The 22,500-nt window shown below is 45.9% G+C and overlaps 1 protein-coding gene across 2 annotated transcripts in view; it reads right to left on the reverse strand.

The window, feature by feature from the left end:
• pcbp4 (poly(rC) binding protein 4) overlaps window positions 1-22,500 on the reverse strand; it is a 152,082-nt gene that overhangs the window by 60,711 nt on the left and 68,871 nt on the right. For both annotated transcript variants that reach the window (XM_014168308.3, XM_014168310.3), the window contains exons 2-3: window positions 6,981-7,160; window positions 5,940-5,963 (exon numbers count right to left, since the gene is read on the reverse strand). In XM_014168308.3, coding sequence (XP_014023783.3) covers window positions 5,940-5,963; window positions 6,981-7,088 — 132 coding nt within the window. In that variant the 5' untranslated portion in view covers window positions 7,089-7,160. The remainder of the gene's footprint in view (window positions 1-5,939; window positions 5,964-6,980; window positions 7,161-22,500) is intronic.

The following is a 22,500-nucleotide window of genomic DNA, read 5'->3' on the forward strand; positions in this document are numbered from 1 at the left end:
CTCCTGACTGCTGTTGATGGAATAGGACTTCTCTTGACTGCTCTAGATGGAATTGGACTGCTCCTGGCCGCTCTAGATGGAATAGGACTGCTCCTGACTGCTCTTGATGGAATACGACTGCTCTTGACTGCTCTAGATGGAATAGGATTGTGCCTGAATGCTCTAGATGGAATAGGACTGCTCCTGACTGCTCTAGATGGAATAGGATTGTTCCTGACTGCTCTAGATGGTCTGACTGCTCCTGACTGCTGTTGATGGAATAGGACTGCTACTGACTGCTCTAGAAGGAATAGGACTGCTCCTGACTGCTGTTGATGGAATAGGACTGCTCCTGACTGCTGTTGATGGAATAGCACTGCTCCTGACTGCTCTAGATGGAATAGGACTGATCCTGACTGCTCTAGATGGAATAGGACTGCTCCTGACTGCTCTAGATGGAATAGGACTGATCTAGATGGAATAGGACTGCTCCTGACATCTGTTGATGGAATAGGACTGCTCCTGTCTGTTCTAGATGGAATAGGACTGCTCCTGACTGCTGTAGATGGAATAGGACTGCTCTTGACTGCTCTAGATGGAATTGGACTGCTCCTGGCTGCTCTAGATGGAATAGGACTGCTCCTGACTGCTGTTGATGGAATAAGACTGCTCCTGACTGCTGTTGATGGAATAGGACTGCTCCTGACTGCTCTAGAAGGAATAGGACTGCTCCTGACTGCTCTTGATGGAATACGACTGCTCTTGACTGCTCTAGATGGAATAGGATTGTTCCTGACTGCTCTAGATGGAATAGGACTGCTCCTGACTGCTGTTGATGGAATACAACTGCTACTGACTGCTCTAGAAGGAATAGGACTGCTCCTGACTGCTGTTGATGGAATAGGACTGCTCCTGACTGCTGTTGATGGAATAGGACTGCTCCTGACTGCTCTAGATGGAATAGGACTGATCCTGACTGCTCTAGATGGAATAGGACTGCCCCTGACTGTTCTAGATGGAATAGGACTGCTCCTGACTGCTCTAGATGGAATAGGACTGCTACGGACGGCTGTTGATGGAATAGGACTGCTCCTGTCTGTTCTAGATGGAATAGGACTGCTCCTGACTGCTGTAGATGGAATAGCACTGCTCCTGACTGCTCTAGATGGAATAGGACTGATCTTGACTGCTCTAGATGGAATAGGACTGCTCCTGACTGCTCTAGATGGAATAGGACTGATCTAGATGGAATAGGACTGCTCCTGACGTCTGTTGATGGAATAGGACTGCTCCTGTCTGTTCTAGATGGAATAGGACTGCTCCTGACTGCTGTAGATGGAATAGGACTGCTCTTGACTGCTCTAGATGGAATTGGACTGCTCCTGGCTGCTCTAGATGGAATAGGACTGCTCCTGACTGCTGTTGATGGAATAAGACTGCTCCTGACTGCTGTTGATGGAATAGGACTGCTCCTGACTGCTCTAGAAGGAATAGGACTGCTCCTGACTGCTCTTGATGGAATACGACTGCTCTTGACTGCTCTAGATGGAATAGGATTGTTCCTGACTGCTCTAGATGGAATAGGACTGCTCCTGACTGCTGTTGATGGAATACAACTGCTACTGACTGCTCTAGAAGGAATAGGACTGCTCCTGACTGCTGTTGATGGAATAGGACTGCTCCTGACTGCTGTTGATGGAATAGGACTGCTCCTGACTGCTCTAGATGGAATAGGACTGATCCTGACTGCTCTAGATGGAATAGGACTGCCCCTGACTGTTCTAGATGGAATAGGACTGCTCCTGACTGCTCTAGATGGAATAGGACTGCTCCTGACGGCTGTTGATGGAATAGGACTGCTCCTGTCTGTTCTAGATGGAATAGGACTGCTCCTGACTGCTGTAGATGGAATAGCACTGCTCCTGACTGCTCTAGATGGAATAGGACTGATCCTGACTGCTCTAGATGGAATAGGACTGCTCCTGACTGCTCTAGATGGAATAGGACTGATCTAGATGGAATAGGACTGCTCCTTACGTCTGTTGATGGAATAGGACTGCTCCTGTCTGTTCTAGATGGAATAGGACTGCTCCTGACTGCTGTAGATGGAATAGGACTGCTCTTGACTGCTCTAGATGGAATTGGACTGCTCCTGGCTGCTCTAGATGGAATAGGACTGCTCCTGACTGCTGTTGATGGAATAAGACTGCTCCTGACTGCTGTTGATGGAATAGGACTGCTCCTGACTGCTCTAGAAGGAATAGGACTGCTCCTGACTGCTCTTGATGGAATACGACTGCTCTTGACTGCTCTAGATGGAATAGGATTGTTCCTGACTGCTCTAGATGGAATAGGACTGCTCCTGACTGCTGTTGATGGAATAGGACTGCTCCTGACTGCTGTTGATGGAATAGGACTGCTCCTGACTGCTCTAGATGGAATAGGACTGATCCTGACTGCTCTAGATGGAATAGGACTGCCCCTGACTGTTCTAGATGGAATAGGACTGCTCCTGACTGCTCTAGATGGAATAGGACTGCTCCTGACGGCTGTTGATGGAATAGGACTGCTCCTGTCTGTTCTAGATGGAATAGGACTGCTCCTGACTGCTGTAGATGGAATAGGACTGCTCCTGACTGCTGTAGATGGAATAGGACTGCTCCTGACTGCTCTAGATGGAATAGGATTGTTCCTGACTGCTCTAGATGGAATAGGATTGTTCCTGACTGCTCTAGATGGTCTGACTGCTTCTGACTGCTGTTGATGGAATAAGACTGCTACTGAATGCTCTAGAAGGAAAAGGACTGCTCCTGACTGCTGTTGATGGAATAGGACTGCTCCTGACTGCTGTTGATGGAATAGGACTGCTCCTGACTGCTCTAGATGGAATAGGACTGCTCCTGACTGCTCTAGATGGAATAGGATTGTTCCTGACTGCTCTAGATGGAATAGGACTGCTCCTGACTGCTCTAGATGGAATAGGATTGTTCCTGACTGCTCTAGACGGAATAGGCCTGCTCCTGACTGCTGTTGATGGAATAGGACTGCTCCTGACTGCTCTAGATGGAATAGGACTGCTCCTGACTGCTCTAGATGGAATAGGACTGCTCCTGACTTCTCTAGAAGGAATAGGACTGCTCCTGACTGCTGTTGATGGAATAGGACTGCTCCTGACCGCTGTTGATGGAATGGACTGCTCCTGACTGCTCTAGATGGAATAGGATTGTTCCTGACTGCTGTTGATGGAATGGACTGCTCCTGACCGCTGATGGTGTGTGTGTGTCTGTGTGTGTGTCTGTGTGCGTGTCTGTGTGCGTGTGTGTGTGCGTGTGTGTGTGCGTGTGTCAGAGTTATTATAGCAGCAGGGTTAGCCCTGAGCCAGACAAGCTCTAATGTCTGCAGGCAGGCTGGTTCTACTGTGGATCTGGATTCTGTCTCCTACTACAGTGGAGAACCAGCTAGATGAAATGACTGGCCCAGACCCAGAGGTGTATTGTCAGCAGGTTAGCTGGAGGTCAGCCCTCAGGACTGGCTCTGATGTCTGATATCTGCCGTGCCCTTTGTGTGTGTGTGTGTGTGTGTGTGTGTGTGTGTGTGTGTGTGTGTGTGTGTGTGTGTGTGTGTGTGTGTGTGTGATAGAAAAGTGTATTAGCAGCAGGTTAGCTGGATGTCAGCCCTCAGAACGCCTCTGATGTCTATATTGGCTCTGCTGGGTAGTCCTGGACAGAGACAAGGGCACACAGCCACTGTATGCCTGTGTGTTACAGTACACCGCCTGGCTGTGTGCCTGTGTGTTACAGTACACTGCCTGGCTGTATGTCTGTGTGTTACAGTACACTGCCTGGCTGTATGCCTGTGAGTTACAGTACACCGCCAGGCTGTATGTCTGTGTGTTACAGTACACTGCCTGGCTGTATGCCTGTGTGTTACGGTACACCGCCTGGCTGTATGCCTGTGAGTTACAGTACACCGCCTGGCTGTATGCCTGTGAGTTACAGTACACCGCCTGGCTGTATGCCTGTGAGTTACAGTACACCGCCTGGCTGTATGCCTGTGTGTTACAGTAGACCGCCTGGCTGTATGCCTGTGTGTTACAGTACACCGCCTGGCTGTATGCCTGTGTGTTACAGTACACCGCCTGGCTGTATGCCTGTGAGTTACAGTACACCGCCTGGCTGTATGCCTGTATGTTACAGTACACCGCCTGGCTGTATGCCTGTGTGTTACAGTACACCGCCTGGCTGTATGCCTGTGAGTTACAGTACACCGCCTGGCTGTGTGCCTGTGAGTTACAGTACACCGCCTTTCTGTATGCCTGTGTGTTACAGTACACTGCCTAGCTGTGTGCCTGTGTGTTACAGTACACCGCCTGGCTGTGTGCCTGTGTGTTACAGTACACCGCCTGGCTGTGTGCCTGTGTGTTACAGTACACCGCCTGGCTGTATGCCTGTGTGTCACAGTACACTGCCTGGCTGTGTGCCTGTGTGTTACAGTACACCGCCTGGCTGTATGCCTGTGTGTTACAGTACACTGCCTGGCTGTGTGCCTGTGTGTTACAGTACACCGCCTGGCTGTATGCCTGTGTGTTACAGTACACTGCCTGGCTGTGTGCCTGTGTGTTACAGTACACTACCTCACGATAACTGGAGTCTCTAGTATCTAGATCACAGTACAACTAGATGTTGATGCAGGAGCCAGACATCACACTAATATAATATAATTCCTCCTCAAATGTCATTAAAATTATACTGTGTTAAGAAAGAGGAGATGCTACGGAATATGACCTGATGGAACGGTCATAGGAACTGATTAATACTGAACAGGACCTGAGAGAACTGTCATAGGAACTGATTAATACTGATCAGGACCTGAGAGAACTGTCATAGGAACTGATTAATACTGAACAGGACCTGAGAGAACTGTCATAGGAACTGATTAATACTGAACAGGACCTGAGAGAACTGTCATAGGAACTGATTAATACTGAACAGGACCTGAGAGAACTGTCATAGGAACTGATTAATACTGAACAGGACCTGAGAGAACTGTCATAGGAACTGATTAATACTGAACAGGACCTGAGAGAACTGTCATAGGAACTGATTAATACTGAACAGGACCTGAGAGAACTGTCATAGGAACTGATTAATACTGAACAGGACCTGAGAGAACTGTCATAGGAACTGATTAATACTGAACAGGACCTGAGAGAACTGTCATAGGAACTGATTAATACTGATCAGGACCTGAGAGAACTGTCATAGGAACTGATTAATACTGAACAGGACCTGAGAGAACTGTCATAGGAACTGATTAATACTGAACAGGACCTGAGAGAACTGTCATAGGAACTGATTAATACTGAACAGGACCTGAGAGAACTGTCATAGGAACTGATTAATACTGAACAGGATCTGAGAGAACTGACCTCAGGGATGATGACATAGGGAGAGGGGGAGGGAGGGAGAGAGTGAGAGAAAGGAGAGGGAGAGGGAGAAGAGAGAGAGAGAGGGAGAGAGAGAGAGAGAGAGAGAGAGAGAGAGAGAGAGAGGATGAGAGACAGAGAGAAATAGAGAGAGACAGAGACAGATAGACAGAGAATTAAAGGGCTGAGAGAGAGAGAGAGAGAGGATGAGAAACAGAGAGAAATAGAGAGAGACACAGACAGACAGACAGACAGACAGACAGACAGACAGACAGACAGACAGACAGACAGACAGACAGACAGACAGACAGACAGACAGACAGACAGACAGACAGACAGACAGACAGACAGACAGACAGACAGACAGACAGACAGACAGACAGACAGACAGACAGACAGACAGACAGACAGAGAATTAAAGGGCTGAGAGACAGAGAGAGAGGATGAGAAACAGAGAAATAGAGAGAGACAGAGACAGACAGACAGAGAATTAGAGGGGTGAGAGAGAGAGGATGAGAGAGAGACTGCGTCTCACCTTTCCGATGATGCTGCCAACTTCCTGCAAAAGGAAAGAAAGTAAAATGTCACTATATTGATTTAATCCTGCCAGGAGTCATCTAGTGGTCAAGTTGCTCTCTGGGGTGGTAGACCACTATGCCACTACACCACCATACTACCAAAGACAGTCACTAGACAATAGACCACCCCAGACAGCCACTACCCCACCATACCACCTAAGACAGTCACTTGACCACTAGACCACCCCAGACAGCCACTAGACCACTAGACCACCCCAGACAGCCACTACCCCACCATACCACCTAAGACAGTCACTTGACCACTAGACCACCCCATACAGCCACTAGACCACCCCAGACAGCCACTAGACCACTATACCACCCCAGACAGCCACTAGACCACTAGACCACTATACCACCCCAGATAGCCACTACCCCACCATACCACCTAAGACAGTCACAAGAAGATAGACCACCCCAGACAGCCACTAGACCACTAGACCACCCCAGACAGCCACCAGACCACTAGACCACCCCAGACAGCCACTAGACCACTAGACCACCCCAGACAGCCACTAGACCACCCCAGACAGCCACTAGACCACTAGACCACCCCAGACAGCCACTAGACCACCCCAGACAGCCACTAGACCACCCCAGACAGCCACTAGACCACCATACCACCCCAGACAGCCACTAGACCACCCCAGACAGCCACTAGACCACCCCAGACAGCCACTAGACCACCCCAGACAGCCACCATACCACCCCAGACAGCCACTAGACCACCCCAGACAGCCACCATACCACCCCAGACAGCCACTAGACCACACCAGACAGCCACTAGACCACTAGACCCCCCCAGACAGCCACTAGACCACCCCAGACAGCCACTAGACCACTAGACCACCCCAGACAGCCACTAGACCACTAGACCACCCATGACAGCCACTAGACCACTAGACCACTCCAGATAGCCACTAGACCACTAGACCACTAGATCAAGTCCACCCCTGGCCACATGTGTGTCATCCTCTAAGGCAAGCAGACAGACCTACCTTTCCGTGCATGAGGAGCCGTAGCGTAAGGGTGACGTTCATGCCCCCCTCTCCAAAGTCCTGTTCACAGTTCATGTTGATGTGAGACTGAGACACAAGGAGACGCATGAAAGATGCTCTGCAGACAGACAGACAGACTCTCAGGGTGAAGGGAGAGGTTCTCTCTCTTCTCACAGCTCTCTGTAGGAACACACAGGAAGTACAACACTTTGTTATTATTGATTATAGTGATTATTGATTATTGAAGGGAGTGAAATGGGGGGCGGGGTCTCTCTGCTCACAGCTTTCTGGGAAGAGGGACATTAACAATACAACATTGTTATTCTTGATTATAGCGATTATTGGTTATTGATTATTATTTTGAGTTATCCCAGAAAACGTAACAATTGTATAATTTTTGAAAAAGGAAATGTATCACCCGTATACGTGATACAACTGAAACCAAAGAATGGCTATATACAGTACAGTACGTCAGCAACAAGCTTCAGAGAAACAGCTTGTTGTTAGAGAAACAGGTCGTTGTTAGAGAAACAGGTCATTTTCAGAAAAACAGGTCATTGTTAGAGAAACCTGTCGTTGTTAGAGAAACAGGTCATTTTCAGAGAAACAGGTCATTGTTAGAGAAACATGTCATTGTTAGAGAAACCGGTCGTTGTTAGAGAAACAGGTCATTTTCAGAGAAACAGGTTTTTGTTAGAGAAACAGGTCATTTTCAGAGAAACAGGTTGTTGTTAGAGAAACAGGTCATTTTCAGAGAAACAGGTTGTTGTTTGAGAAACAGGTCGTTGTTAGAGAAACAGGTCATTTTCAGAGAAACAGGTTGTTGTTAGAGAAACAGGTCATTGTTAGAGTAGCGGTTCATTGTCGGAGAAACATGTAATTGTTTGAGAAACAGGTTGTTGTTAGTAGCAGTTCATTGTTAGAGAAATGTGTAGTTGTTAGAGAAACAGGTCATTGTTAGAGAAACAGGTCATTGTCTGAGAAACAGGTCGTTGTCTGAGAAACAGGTTGTTGTCTGAGAAACAGGTAATTGTTAGAGAAACAGGTCATTGTCTGAGAAACAGGTCGTTGTCTGAGAAACAGGTTGTTGTCTGAGAAACAGGTAATTGTTAGAGAAACAGGTCATTGTTAGAGAAACAGGTCATTGTTCGAGTAGTGGTTCATTGTCAGAGAAATGTGTCGTTGTTAGAGAAACAGGTCATTATTTGAGAAAAGAGGTCATTGTTAGAGAAACAGGTCATTGTCTGAGAAACAGGTCGTTGTTAGAGAAACAGGTCGTTGTTAACAACACAGTTTAGCTCATTGTACCCAGAGTCTATCTTTTCAAACACTTCTACATAACGATGGGAACAACGAACAAGGAACACAATGTGTAAAAAAGGCCATGCCTGTGCATGTGACTTTCCTCACAGTCCCGTTAGTGTGATTTATCCCCTTCTCACCTCTATAATCACTGCCAGGTTTCATGGACATGTGGACATGTGGACTCTGGACCCTCCCTCTCTAGCTCAGAGTGGTTATCGTCTTTGGCCAATGAGGATGCCAAGTTTGGCTGGGGACCAAGTTTTCAGTGTTTTTTCTAGAAGTGTTTGTGCCTTGTATTGTTGGGGATAGTTTCTGATGATCAATACATGCTACGGAAACCTTGCTAGCGTTGGTTATCTTGTTAAATATGTAACTTAGTTTTCTGTCGCCAGCGGTTAGCATTGCTTACCTGTTAAGGTAATGCATACTATTGTCTAAGTAGAGAATTGCCAGCTACTGTAATAATTGCATATTCGTAGCTGTTATTATGTGCATGCTAATGCTACTGTTCGAGTCTGTGTTACGTGCAAGAAAAGTGAAGCCAGTAGAAGATGATTCTAGATGGCCTGGTGTACTTCCACATACACACTTGATTTACGGCCTATTACATAAGATCTCTAGCTGGCTGGAGAGAAAAGGTCACAAGTCGTGACTGGCAGCAGTAATTAGACTCTCTCTCCGCCAAGACGTTGCCATCCTATCTGTAGCTGTGTGAATATGTGTCTGCAGTGATATGCTATCTAGGCTATGTAGTCTAAGGTGCTAATTGTATAGCTGCTTTACAGCTGTTAATATGTACATATATTTTCCTTTCCTTATAGAATCACAAAGACTTCTTCTAGGGTGTGTGTGTGTGTGTGTGTGTGCAACTCCCCAAACAGACTCTACTTCATACCTCTCAGAGTCGGCCCAGCTACTCCCCTAACAGACTCTACTTCATACCTCTCAGAGTCGGCCCAGCTACTCCCCTAACAGACTCTACTTTATACCTCTCAGAGTCGGCCCAGCTACTCCCCTAAGAGACTCTACTTCATACCTCTCAGAGTCGGCCCAGCTACTCCCCTAACAGACTCTACTTCATACCTCTCAGAGTCGGCCCAGCTACTCCCCTAACAGACTCTACTTTATACCTCTCAGAGTCGGCCCAGCTACTCCCCTAAGAGACTCTACTTCATACCTCTCAGAGTCGGCCCAGCTACTCCCCTAACAGACTCTACTTCATACCTCTCAGAGTCGGCCCAGCTACTCCCCTAACAGACTCTACTTCATACCTCTCAGAGTCGGCCCAGCTACTCCCCTAACAGACTCTACTTCATACCTCTCAGAGTCGGCCCAGCAACTCCCCTAACAGACTCTACTTCAGGCCTCCCTGGCCAGTGCATTCGCTTCCTCCATGGGACCGTTGGGACTTCCACAGTGAGGTGGCCCAGCTGCTTTCCCGACCGATGTCCCTCTAGGTCACCCCGGGCCAGAGGCACGGAAGAATCCGGTCCGCTTCTGCTCTCCAGAGCGGCATAGCTCCCCAGCAGATGAAGACAACTCCAGAGTGCACAGTCCACCACACCAAGGTCTGTACACCCTCTCAGCCAGAGCCTTGACTAGCCATAGTTTAGGAGACTCCCGCTCCAGTCGTGGAGCCACAGCCAGCCGGAACTTCCACCAGCTCACCCTCAGGAACCCCTCCCTGCTCCTGGCCCAAACCCGCGTTGGACGGAGGATTTAACCATCTACGTATATATATATATATATATATATAGGCTGTGCAACACAAAAGGTCCAATCAAGACTGTGAACAGTAATATGATTGCCAAGTATCAGGAGCTAGCACAGCAAATCAGCACTCTAATTTAAAAAACTTAATTGAGAATCTGTCAAAAGCTTAAGTGAGCATTAAATCAGCTTCTGGCTTGAACATGCCACTCGCCTGGTAGACGCTTAAAAGCCCCTGCAGACAGTCATCACACACATGGCAGAAAAGCAAAAAACGACATCTCTGTATGTGTCTGTATGACTCATCCTCTTCGCATCTGTCTGGTGAGAAACATTTAGACATTCGTCTTCGTGTCTCAGCTAAGATACTGTGTGTGTCAGTGGAGGCTGGTGAGGGGAGGACGGCTCATAATAACGGCTGGACCAGAGCAAATTGAACGGCATCAAACACAAGGAAACCATGTGTTTGATGTATTTGATACCATTCCACTGATTCTGCTCCAGTCATTACCACGAGCCTGTCCTCCCTACTTAAGATACCACTAACCTCCTGTGGTGTGGTGTGGTGTGTGTGTGTGTGTGTGTGTGTGTGTGTGTGTGTGTGTGTGTGTGTGTGTGTGTGTGTGTGTGTGTCAGCCTAAGACTGCCTGTCTGCCAGAAGCATGGTTACAGTAATTAGAGACTCAATTGTCATGCCTGAGGAACTGCAGCTGTGGGAGGAGGGAGTGTGTGAGAGTGTGTGTGTGTTTGTGTTTACAGGGTAATATTCTGCTGCTGGGAAACACACATATACATACACACACACACACACACACACACACACACACACACACACACACACACACACACACACACACACACACACACACACACACACACACACACACTTCCCCAAAACACAGTTCTGCTTGAAAGTAGGTCACAAATGTGATGCTAGCTGGCACACAGGACCAAACCTTGGTCACATGGTTTTCTAGGGGTTTATCAGAAATACATGTTGAGTAATTATCCTCTCACCCCTCTCTAATTCTACAGAGTAGGACAGTGTCACTTTAATCATATCTACATGTACATACTACCTCAATCAGCCTGACTAACTGGTGTCTGTATGTAGCCTCGCTACTGTTAAAGCCTCGCTACTGTTATCTTTCACTGTCTTTTTACTGTTGTTTTTATTTCTTTACTTACCTATTGTTCACCTAATACCTTTTTATTTTTTTAATTGCACTGTTGGTAAGTAAGCATTTCACTGGTAACAGCCCTGGTAACATCCCTAGTAACAGTCCTAATAACAGTCCTAGTAACAGCCCTTGTAACAGCCTATTAACAGCCCTATTAACAGCCTAGTAACAGCCTAGTAACAGCCTAGTAACAGCCCTGGTAACAGCCTAAGTAACAGCCCGAGTAACAGTCCTAGTAACAGCCCGAGTAACAGTCCTAGTAACAGCCCTGGTAACAGCCTAAGTAACAGCCCGAGTAACAGTCCTAGTAACAGCCCGAGTAACAGTCCTAGTAACAGCCCGAGTAACAGTCCTAGTAACAGCCCTCGTAACAGCCTAAGTAACAGCCCGAGTAACAGTCCTAGTAACAGCCCGAGTAACAGTCCTAGTAACAGCCCGAGTAACAGTCCTAGTAACAGCCCTGGTAACAACCTAAGTAACAGCCCGAGTAACAGCCCTAGTAACAGCCCTATTAACAGCCCTAGTGACAGCCCTATTAACAGCCCTAGTAACAGTCCTAGTAACATCCCTAGCAACAGCCCGAATAACAGCCTAGTAACAGCCCTAATAACAGCCCTAGTAACCTCCCTAGTAACAGCCCTAGTAACATCCCTAGTAACAGTCCTAGTAACAGTCCTAATAACAGTCCTCGTAACAGCCTAGTAACAGCCCTCGTAACAGCCTAGTAACAGCCCTAATAACAGCCCTAATAACAGCCCTAGTAACCTCCCTAGTAACAGCCCTAGTAACAGTCCTAGTAACAGTCCTAATAACAGTCCTAGTAACAGTCCTAATAACAGTCCTAGTAACAGTCCTAATAACAGTCCTCGTAACAGCCTAGTAACAGCCCTGGTAACAGCCTAAGTAACAGCCCTAGTAACAGCCCTAGTAACAGTCCTAGTAACAGCCCTAGTAACAGCTCTAGTAACAGCCTAGTAACAGCCCTGGTAACAGCCTAAGTAACAGCCCTAGTAACAGACCTAGTAACAGCCCTCGTAACAGCCTATTAACAGCCCTATTAACAGCCTAGTAACAGACCGGGTAACAGCCTAAGTAACAGCCCTAGTAACAGTCCTAGTAACAGCCCTATTGACAGCCCTAGTGACAGCCCTATTAACAGCCCTAGTAACAGTCCTAGTAACAGTCCTAATAACAGTCCTAGTAACAGCCCCAGTAACAGCCCTAGTAACAGCTCTAGTAACAGCCCTAGTGACAGTCCTAGTAACAGTCCTAATAACAGTCCTAGTAACAGCCCCAGTAACAGCCCTAGTAACAGCCCTAGTAACAGTCCTAGCAACAGCCCTAGTAACATCCCTAGTAACAGCCCTAATAACAGCCCCAGTAACAGCCCTAGTAACAGCCCTAGTAACAGCCCTAGTAACAGCTCTAGTAACAGCCTAGTAACAGCCCTGGTAACAGCCTAAGTAACAGCCCTAGTAACAGACCTAGTAACAGCCCTCGTAACAGCCTATTAACAGCCCTATTAACAGCCTAGTAACAGCCCTGGTAACAGCCTAAGTAACAGCCCTAGTAACAGTCCTAGTAACAGCCCTATTGACAGCCCTAGTGACAGCCCTATTAACAGCCCTAGTAACAGTCCTAGTAACAGTCCTAATAACAGTCCTAGTAACAGCCCCAGTAACAGCCCTAGTAACATCCCTAGTAACAGCCCTAATAACAGCCCCAGTAACAGCCCTAGTAACAGCCCTAGTAACAGCCCTAGTAACAGCTCTAGTAACAGCCTAGTAACAGCCCTGGTAACAGCCTAAGTAACAGCCCTAGTAACAGACCTAGTAACAGCCCTCGTAACAGCCTATTAACAGCCCTATTAACAGCCTAGTAACAGCCCTGGTAACAGCCTAAGTAACAGCCCTAGTAACAGTCCTAGTAACAGCCCTATTGACAGCCCTAGTGACAGCCCTATTAACAGCCCTAGTAACAGTCCTAGTAACAGTCCTAATAACAGTCCTAGTAACAGCCCCAGTAACAGCCCTAGTAACAGCCCTAGTAACAGCCCTAGTAACAGTCCTAGTAACAGTCCTAATAACAGTCCTAGTAACAGCCCCAGTAACAGCCCTAGTAACAGCCCTAGTAACAGTCCTAGCAACAGCCCTAGTAACATCCCTAGTAACAGCCCTAATAACAGCCCCAGTAACAGCCCTAGTAACAGCCCTAGTAACAGTCCTAGTAACAGCCCTAGTAACAGCTCTAGTAACAGCCTAAAACAGCCTTAGTAATAGACCTAGTAACAGCCCCATTAACAGCCCTAATAACAGCCCTAGAAACAGCCCTAGTAACAGGTTATTAACAGCCTTAGTAACACCATAGTATGAAGGGTAAAGTAGCAACGCCACTAGTATCAACATACATATGGAACCCTCCATCCCTCGCCCATTACACTCTCTAAACCATCGCTCCTGCTCCAGCCCACCGGCACCATTTGCATAGGGCTGTGTTGTTTTCTGTTTGTCCCTGAAGCATAGCGTGCACAGTTCATGTATCACGCACGGCCGCACACCCTGCCTGTCAAGGCCTCACAGATCTCCCCTCTCCTCTCCTCTTCGAACCTCTCCTCTCCTCCCCTCTTCTTTTTGTTTTCTTTTCTCCTCTTCCCCTCTCCTCTACTCTCCCCTCTGCTCTCCTGCCCCCCTCCCCCCTCCCCGCTCTCATCTCCTCTCCTTTCCTCTCCTCTCCTCTCTCCCTCTCCTCTCCTCTCCTCTCCTCTCCTCTCCTCTCCTCTCCTCTCCTCTCCTCTCCTCTCCTCTCCTCTCCCCGCTCCTCTCCTCCCCCCTCCCCTCTGCATGCTCCACAGTCAGTTAGTCAGTCCAGCCAGGCAGTCTCTGGCACATTTCCCTGTCTACACTACACTAAGGTTACTACGGTTACTTGCCGGGTTATGTATCATCCGTCAGCTAGAAAGGAAAATATTAAGCACGACTGTGTGAAAGGGCTCTACCAATAGTGTGAAAGGAATCCACCAATAGTGTGAAAGGGATCCACCAATAGTGTGAAAGGAATCCACCAATAGTGTGAAAGGGATCCACCAATAGTGTGAAAGGGATCCACCAGTAGTGTGAAAGGGATCCACCAGTAGTGTGAAAGGGATCCACCAGTAGCGTGAAAGGGATCCACCAATAGTGTGAAAGGGATCCACCAATAGTGTGAAAGGGATCCACCAATAGTGTGAAAGGGATCCACCAGTAGTGTGAAAGGGATCCACCAATAGTGTGAAAGTGATCGACCAATAGTGTGAAAGGGATCCACCAATAGCGTGAAAGGGTTTCACCAATAGCGTGAAAGGGATCCACTATGTCACAACATCCACAGAAGGGGGCGCCTCTCCTCGGTCGAGCGGCGCTCGGCGGTCGTCGTCGCCGGCCTACTAGCTGCTACCGATCTGTGTTTCAGTGTCTATTAGTTATGTCTGGTTTTTGTTTGCACCTGTTTTGTGTTTTGTCATTAGTGGGGGGGTTATTTAGTCTGTCTGTGTTTAGCTAGGATTTGTGTGGGATTGTTCGTTGTTACGTGTGGTGTTACTTATATTATCTAGGCATTAGGGTTGCCGGGCTGCGCCCCGTCTGCTTTTTGAACGGAGCTTCTTTTTGTCCATTTTTCTGACTGTTATGCTCCCAGCCGTATGTGAAACTTACCCATGGATTTATTAAATTAAGATTGTTCCAACGGACCTCAGTCTCCTGCGTTTGACTCACTCCTTAAACTGTTCATTCCGCTCGTGACACACTAATAGTGTGAAAGTGATCTACCAAGGCTGTGGTCAGAGTGCCACAACCCTACAATCCTAATAGTCACCTTTGTTTAATGTGGATAATATGGCTGTTACCATAGGGAGACTCACAATTGGCCAGGCGTATTCCGGGTTTGGCACGGGGTAGGTCGTCACTGTAAAAAATAATTTGTTCTTAACTGACTTGCCTAGTTAAATAAAGGTTAAATAAAGGTTAAATAATACATCGAATAAATATAAAACATGCTTTAAGGAAGACAGGAGGTATCTCTATATGCGTCTGAAGACAGGAGGTATCTCTATATGCGTCTGAAGACAGGAGGAATCTCTATATGCGTCTGAAGACAGGAGGAATCTCTATATGCATCTGAAGACAGGAGGTATCTCTATATGCGTCTGAAGACAGGAGGTATCTCTATATGCGTCTGAAGACAGGAGGTATCTCTATATGTGTCTGAAGACAGGAGGTATCTCCATATGTGTCTGAAGACAGGAGGTATCTCCATATGTGTCTGAAGACAGGAGGTATCTCTATACAATTAACCCCCCCCCCCCTCATTACTCGAGGAAGGGTGAAGGTAGAGTGTTTGTGTGTGATTTGTGTGGGTGCTGAGTGTGTGTGCTGAGAGTGTGTATGTGTGTGTGTAGGTGTGTGTGTATCCTGAGTGTGTGAATGTGTGTCCTAAGTAGGGCTTTCCACGACCCCAAAAAAATATTGGTCGACCGAGAGCCGTCTGTACTTTTGTCCTTTCTTTGATCGGTCGAAATGTCTAAACGTGCATTTTTCCAAATATAGATGCAGCCTATGTTTGAATAAAATCAACTATATGTAGGCCATTGAGCTTGTCTGATGCTTTAAGCTCAGCGATTACAAAAAGAAGACACACAAATGACGTAAGAGGGAACCAGAGATCAATATAGCCTAACCAGAATAAATAAACCTGTTCCTGAGCCTGCTCTTCCTGCTGCTGGCCTTCGCTGATTCTGCCATTACCCTCCTGAAGCTGCTGGTAATAGGCTACACCAGTGGTCGGCAATCTTTTCCATTTGGAGTGCCAAGTTATCCAACCAATTCTACTGATCTGCGTGCCAGTTATATCACATTTCATACGCACATTTTCGTGGAACAGTTTCATTTAATTTCTAATAAAGTCTTCATATCTCAAAATTAATGTAATGTGATTAACATTATCTAAATGAAAATGATACAAACATAAAAGTAACTTCTATTACCATTGCAAATATGTGAAAAAAGTTACAAATAAAAACATTGCGGCATGCAGGTGAAAAAATATACAGATTACAAATAAATATTGTATAAATCACATTGGCTACACATGGCCTGTCTGCAAGGAACTTAAAACATTATATCAACTATTAACTTGGTCCTGCCTGAAGCTCCTGCCAGCAAGCGTGCAACATTGTATAAAATATTCTGGACCCTCAGAGGTTCTTGTGCCAGTGAGCTCTGGACAGACAGACACCGCTGTAGGCTATTTGCCCAAGGAACAAGAAGTAATCAGGTAGACCTATTTTATGAGGTTTCCACCGGATCAGACATGACATGTTTTCCCCTTTCATTCTGAGTGGTTATCCAAGACAATCATAAACAGTATCAGATCCCCAAATGGGAACATTTATAGGCCTAGATTTGCGCGCAGGCAAGGTAGCCTAGGGATACTTCTATGTGTAATCAGGCCAGGTAGCCTAGGGCTACTTCTATGAGTAATCAGGCCAGGTAGCCTAGGGCTACTTCTATGTGTAATCAGGCCAGGTAGCCTAGGGCTACTTCTATGTGTAATCAGGCCAGGTAGCCTAGGGCTACTTCTATGAGTAATCAGGCCAGGTAGCCTAGGGCTACTTCTATGTGTAATCAGGCCAGGTAGCCTAGGGCTTCTTCTATGTGTATTCAGGCCAGGTAGCCTAGAGCTACTTCTATGAGTAATCAGGCCAGGTAGCCTAGGGCTACTTCTATGTGTAATCAGGCCAGGTAGCCTAGGGCTACTTCTATGAGTAATCAGGCCAGGTAGCCTAGGGCTACTTCTATGTGTAATCAGGCCAGGTAGCCTAGGGCTACTTCTATGAGTAATCAGGCCAGGTAGCCTAGGGCTACTTCTATGTGTAATCAGGCCAGGTAGCCTAGGGCTACTTCTATGTGTAATCAGGCCAGGTAGCCTAGGGCTACTTCTATGTGTAATCAGGCCAGGTAGCCTAGGGCTAGTTCTATGTGTAATCAGGCCAGGTAGCCTAGGGCTACTTCTATGTGTAATCAGGCCAGGTAACCTAGGGCTACTTCTATGAGTAATCAGGTGAGTGTCCGTACTCAAGATTGACAGGAGCGCTCCAAACAAAAGACAATGAATAAATTGACAAGTCGTAAATGGAATGAAATAAGCCAAACATACAATGACAACGGTAAGACTGTAATAATAATAATATATTGAATGCATGAACAGAAATAACCATAACCAAACAAACATTGTAGATTAGAAATAATGAGAATAAACGTTAAATGTACTACTGTTGATACTGTTGTGGCATCCCCAGACAGGCGTGAATCAGACAGACGTGAATCAGACAGGGGTGAATCAGACAGGCGTGAATCAGACAGGCGTGAATCAGACAGGCATGAATCAGAGTGGCGTCAATCAGAAAGGCGTGAATCAGACAGGCGTGAATCAGACAGGCGTGAATCAGACAGGCGTGAATCAGCGTGAATCAGACAGGCGTCTGGTGTGCCATCATTTTTTTATATTCATTTTTTAAATTTAATTTAACCTTTATTTAACTAGGCAAGTCAGTTAAGAACAACTTCTTATTTACAATGACAGCCTACACCGGCTAAACCCGGACGACAATGGAGTGCCAATTGTGCGTCGCCCTATGGGACTCCCAATCACGGCCGGTTCTGATACAGCCTGGAACCGAACCAGGGTCTGTAGTGATGCCTCTAGCACTGAGATGCAGTGCCTTAGACTCGGGAGCCCACCACTCGACTAAAAAATCAACCAAACAATGGCCCAGTCGACTAAATGGGGTCAGCTCTAGTTCTAAGTGTGGTTGTGTGTGTCCTTCAGAGCGCTGCAGTTACACAGCACAAAGGAATTTCTATTAGCAGCCACGGCCCACAGACCGCTACTCTGTCATACAGTGAAATTAATTATTGAAATGCTTTCAGATGGGATGGAGTTAAGATTTACACACACACACACACACACACACACACACACACACACGAAACGTAGGCGCACACGCAGGGGCACACGCACGCAAGCATGCACACACACCACACACACACACACACACACACCACACACACACACACACACACACACACACACACCACACACACACACACACACACCACACAAGTAGGACTGATGTCCATGTGTCCTCCAGGAGCTGAGCTGTCCCCTTGAGAGTTGCCATAGATCAGTCATGCATGAGGTAAGCACTCTACTGAAGGAACACACACAGACTGGGGCGTGTGTGTGTGTGTGTGTGTGTGTGTGTGTGTGTGTGTGTGTGTGTGTGTGTGTGTGTGTGTGTGTGTGTGTGTGTGTGTGTGTGTGTGTGTGTGTGTGTGTCAGGGGGATTGATCCTAGAGGACACACAGTCTACATAGGACCCCCCCTGGCAGTCCTGGCCTGGGTTTCATTCCAGGAAGATGTGCCCTTCCCCCTTCTCTCTTCCCTCAGTCACTCCCCTAAAGGCCCAGACACCAAGCTACTGTTCAAGGCACCAGGATTTTGGGCTGAGTTTCCTTCCAAGAAGATACTCCTTCTTTCCTTGTTCACTGGGTAAGTATAAGAGCAATAGCTCCACCAGCCACCTAGTTTCCTCATTAGATCAGTGAAGGGAACAGAGTGACTGAAAGCAGAGGAAATTGAATGAAATGCAGCCCAGGAGGTTTGATGTTAACATGAAAGAGCCTGGGTTTCCAGGAGAGAGCCGGGTTTCCAGGAAAGAGCCTGGGTTTCCAGGAATGAGCCTGGGTTTCCAGGAAAGAGCCTGGGTTTCCAGGAAAGAGCCTGGGTTTCCAGGAAAGAGCCTGGGTTTCCAGGAAATAGCCTGGGTTTCCAGGAATGAGCCTGGGTTTCCAGGAAAGAGCCTGGGTTTCCAGGAATGAGCCTGGGTTTCCAGGAAAGAGCCTGGGTTTCCAGGAAAGAGCCTGGGTTTCCAGGAAATAGCCTGGGTTTCCAGGAATGAGCCTGGGTTTCCAGGAATGAGCCTGGGTTTCCAGGAAAGAGCCTGGGTTTCTAGGAAAGAGCCTGGGTTTCCAGGAAAGAGCCTGGGTTTCCAGGAATGAGCCTGGGTTTCCAGGAAAGAGCCTGGGTTTCCAGGAAAGAGCCTGGGTTTCCAGGAAATAGCCTGGGTTTCCAGGAATGAGCCTGGGTTTCCAGGAATGAGCCTGGGTTTCCAGGAAAGAGCCTGGGTTTCTAGGAAAGAGCCTGGGTTTCCAGGAAAGAGCCTGGGTTTCCAGGATTGAACCACACTTACAGCAGTATTCCCACTGCAGTCTAAAGTGGATATTTAATTTACCTCAACCAACATTTACTACGATAAATGTTGGTATTTTAGTTTGTTTACAAGGTGACTCTCTGGTGATTGATTCCAGGTTAGCAATTAGCTGATGACGTAACTCCTTCTGTTTGAATTAAACAACCTGCAGCACCATCTTCGGTGAGTTAAATCACGTCACGTCTGGGCCTGACAGAGATCTGGGATAGGAGAAGGCAGAGGAAACTACTTTCCTCCTATCCTCTCCTGTCTACCTGTCCTGTCCTGTCCTGTCCTGTCCTGTCCTGTCCTGTCCTCTCCTCTCCTCTCCTCTCCTCCCGTCCTCTCCTCCCGTCCTCTCCTCTCCCCCTGTCCTCTCCTCTCCTCCTGTCCTCTCCTCTCCCCTGTCCTGTCCTCTCCTCCTGTCAGAGAGGAAACTACTTTCCTCCTCTCCTCTCCTCTCCTCTCCTCTCCTCTCCTCTCCTCTCCTCTCCTCTCCTCTCCCTCTCCTCTCCTCTCCTCTCCTCTCCTCTCCTCTCCTCTCCTCTCCTCTCCTCTCCTCTCCTCACCTCCCTCCTCTCTGTGAAGGCAGAGTTGATTATCACAGTAATTAGGAGGATGGTATGTCAGAAGTACTGCCAGGATGCTAGCACACTGATCACAGGAAGTGTTGTTCCACCACTGTACAAGAAGAGGAGAGTACTTCTCTAAGTGTAGAGTACTCAAATGGCAGGGTAGCCTAGTGGTTAGAGCATTGGACTAGTAACCAAAAGGTTGCAAGTTCAAAGCCCTGAGCTGACAAGGTACAAAGCTGTTGTTCTGCCCCTGAACAGGCAGTTAACCCACTGTTCCTAGGCTGTCATTGAAAATAAGAATCTGTTCTTAACCTCTCTTGGGTAGGGGGCAGTATATTCACAGCTGGATGAAAAACGTACTCAAATTAAACGGCCTTCTACTCGGGCCCAGGAACTAGAATATGCATGTTATTAGTAGATTTGGATAGAACACACCCTGAATTTTCTAAAACTGTTTGAATGATGTCTGTGAGTATAACAGAACTTATATGGCAGGCAAAAACCTGAGAAATAAATCCAACCAGGAAGTGGAGGATCTGAGGCTGTAGTTTTTTCAAGTGATTGCCTATCTAACACACAGTGACTTAGGGTTCATTTTGCACTTCCTAAGGCTTCCACTAGATGTCAACAGTCTTTAGAAAGTTGTTTGAGGCGTCTATGGTGAACAGAGAGCCAACAAAGGAAGTTGGAAGTTGTTGACTCAGGAAAGCACATGAGTTCATTGGCGCGAGTTCACGTGAGGGGTAGCTGTGTTCCAAAACGTTTTTCAAGACATTGGAATCGTCCGGTTGGAATATTATTGAAGTTCTAAGTTAAAAAGGCCCTAAAGATTGATGCTAGACAACGTTTGACATGTTTGAATGAACGTAAATATAACTTTTTTGACTTTTCGTCGTGGCATTTTGGCCGCGCTTCCTACACTTGGAGTAGCTTACTGAACGCACAAACAACAAGGAGCTATTTGGACATAAATTATGGACTTTATCGAACAAAACAACATTTATTGTGGACCTGGGATACCTGGAAGTGCCTTCTGATGAAGATCAAAGGTAAGTGAATATTTCTAATGCTATTTATGATTTTAGATTACTCCAAAATGGCAGGTATCTGTATTGCTTGATGTCTTTTTCTGAGCGCAGTACTCAGATTATTGCAATGTGTGCTTTCCCCCGTGAAGCTTTTTTGAAATCTGTCACAGTGAAATCTGTCACACATAAAGGAGATGTTCATCTATAATTCTTTGAATAACAGTTTAATATTTTATCAATGTTTATTATGAGTATTTTTGTTAATTGTAGTGCTGATTCACCGGTAGTATTGGAGGCAAAATATTTTCTGAACATCACGCGCCAATGTAAAAGGCTGTTTTTGGATATAAATATCAACTTGATCGAACAAAAAATGCATGTATTGTGTAACATGATGTCCTAGGAGTGTCATTTGATGAAGATCGTCAAAGGTTAGTGCATAATTTTAGCTGGTTTTCTGGTTTTTGTGATGCCTGTCCTTGCTAGGAAAATGGCTGTGTGGTTTTTCTTGTGTTGGAACTGTCCTAACATAATCTAACTTTATGCTTTCGCCGTAAAGCCTTTTTGAAATTGGACAATGTGGTTACATTAAGGAGACGCGTATCTTTAAAATGGTGTAAAATAGTCATATGTTTGAGAACTTTGAATTATGACATTTTGTGGTTTTGAATTTGGCGCTCAGATTTTTTTCTAGCGTCCCACCTCCCCAAGAGAGGTTAACTGACTTGCCTAGTTAAATAAAAACTGGTCTCTGACTCTGGGAAAGTCAACCCTTTTAAAAAGATGTCATATAGCTATTCCAAAAAGTGTTGTTTACCGTAGTAGAGGTTTACTTTTCAAAGAATATATGTCATTCTCATATTCCCATAGTTCCAGCAGACATAGTGGGAGAGGAAACAGACAATACTACACCATATGAATACTAAGAAGTTCTATAAAACATATTCATGTTAGTTCTATAAATATATTAATAATGTTAGTTCTATAAAATATATTAATAATGTTAGTTCTATAAAATATATAAAAAATGTTAGTTCTATAAAATATATTAATAATGTTAGTTCTATAAATATATTAATAATGTTAATTCTATAAAATGTATTCATGTTAGTTCTATACAACTTATTAATAATGTTAGTTCTATAAAATATATTAATATCAGTTCTATAAAATATATTAATACTGTTAATTCTATAAAATATATTAATAATGTTAGTTCTATAAAATATATTAATAATGTTAATTCTATAAAACGTATTCATGTTAGTTCTATAAAACATATTAATAATGTTAGTTCTATAAAATATATTAATAATGTTAGTTCTATAAAATATATTAATAATGTTAATTCTATAAAATATATTAACAATGTTAGTTCTATAAAATATATTAATAATGTTAGTTCTATAAAATATATTCATGTTAGTTCTATAAAAA

This window comes from Salmo salar, chromosome 22 (genome assembly GCF_965601325.2).
Source record: "Salmo salar chromosome 22, fSalSal1, whole genome shotgun sequence".
Classification (NCBI taxonomy): Eukaryota; Metazoa; Chordata; class Actinopteri; order Salmoniformes; family Salmonidae; genus Salmo; species Salmo salar.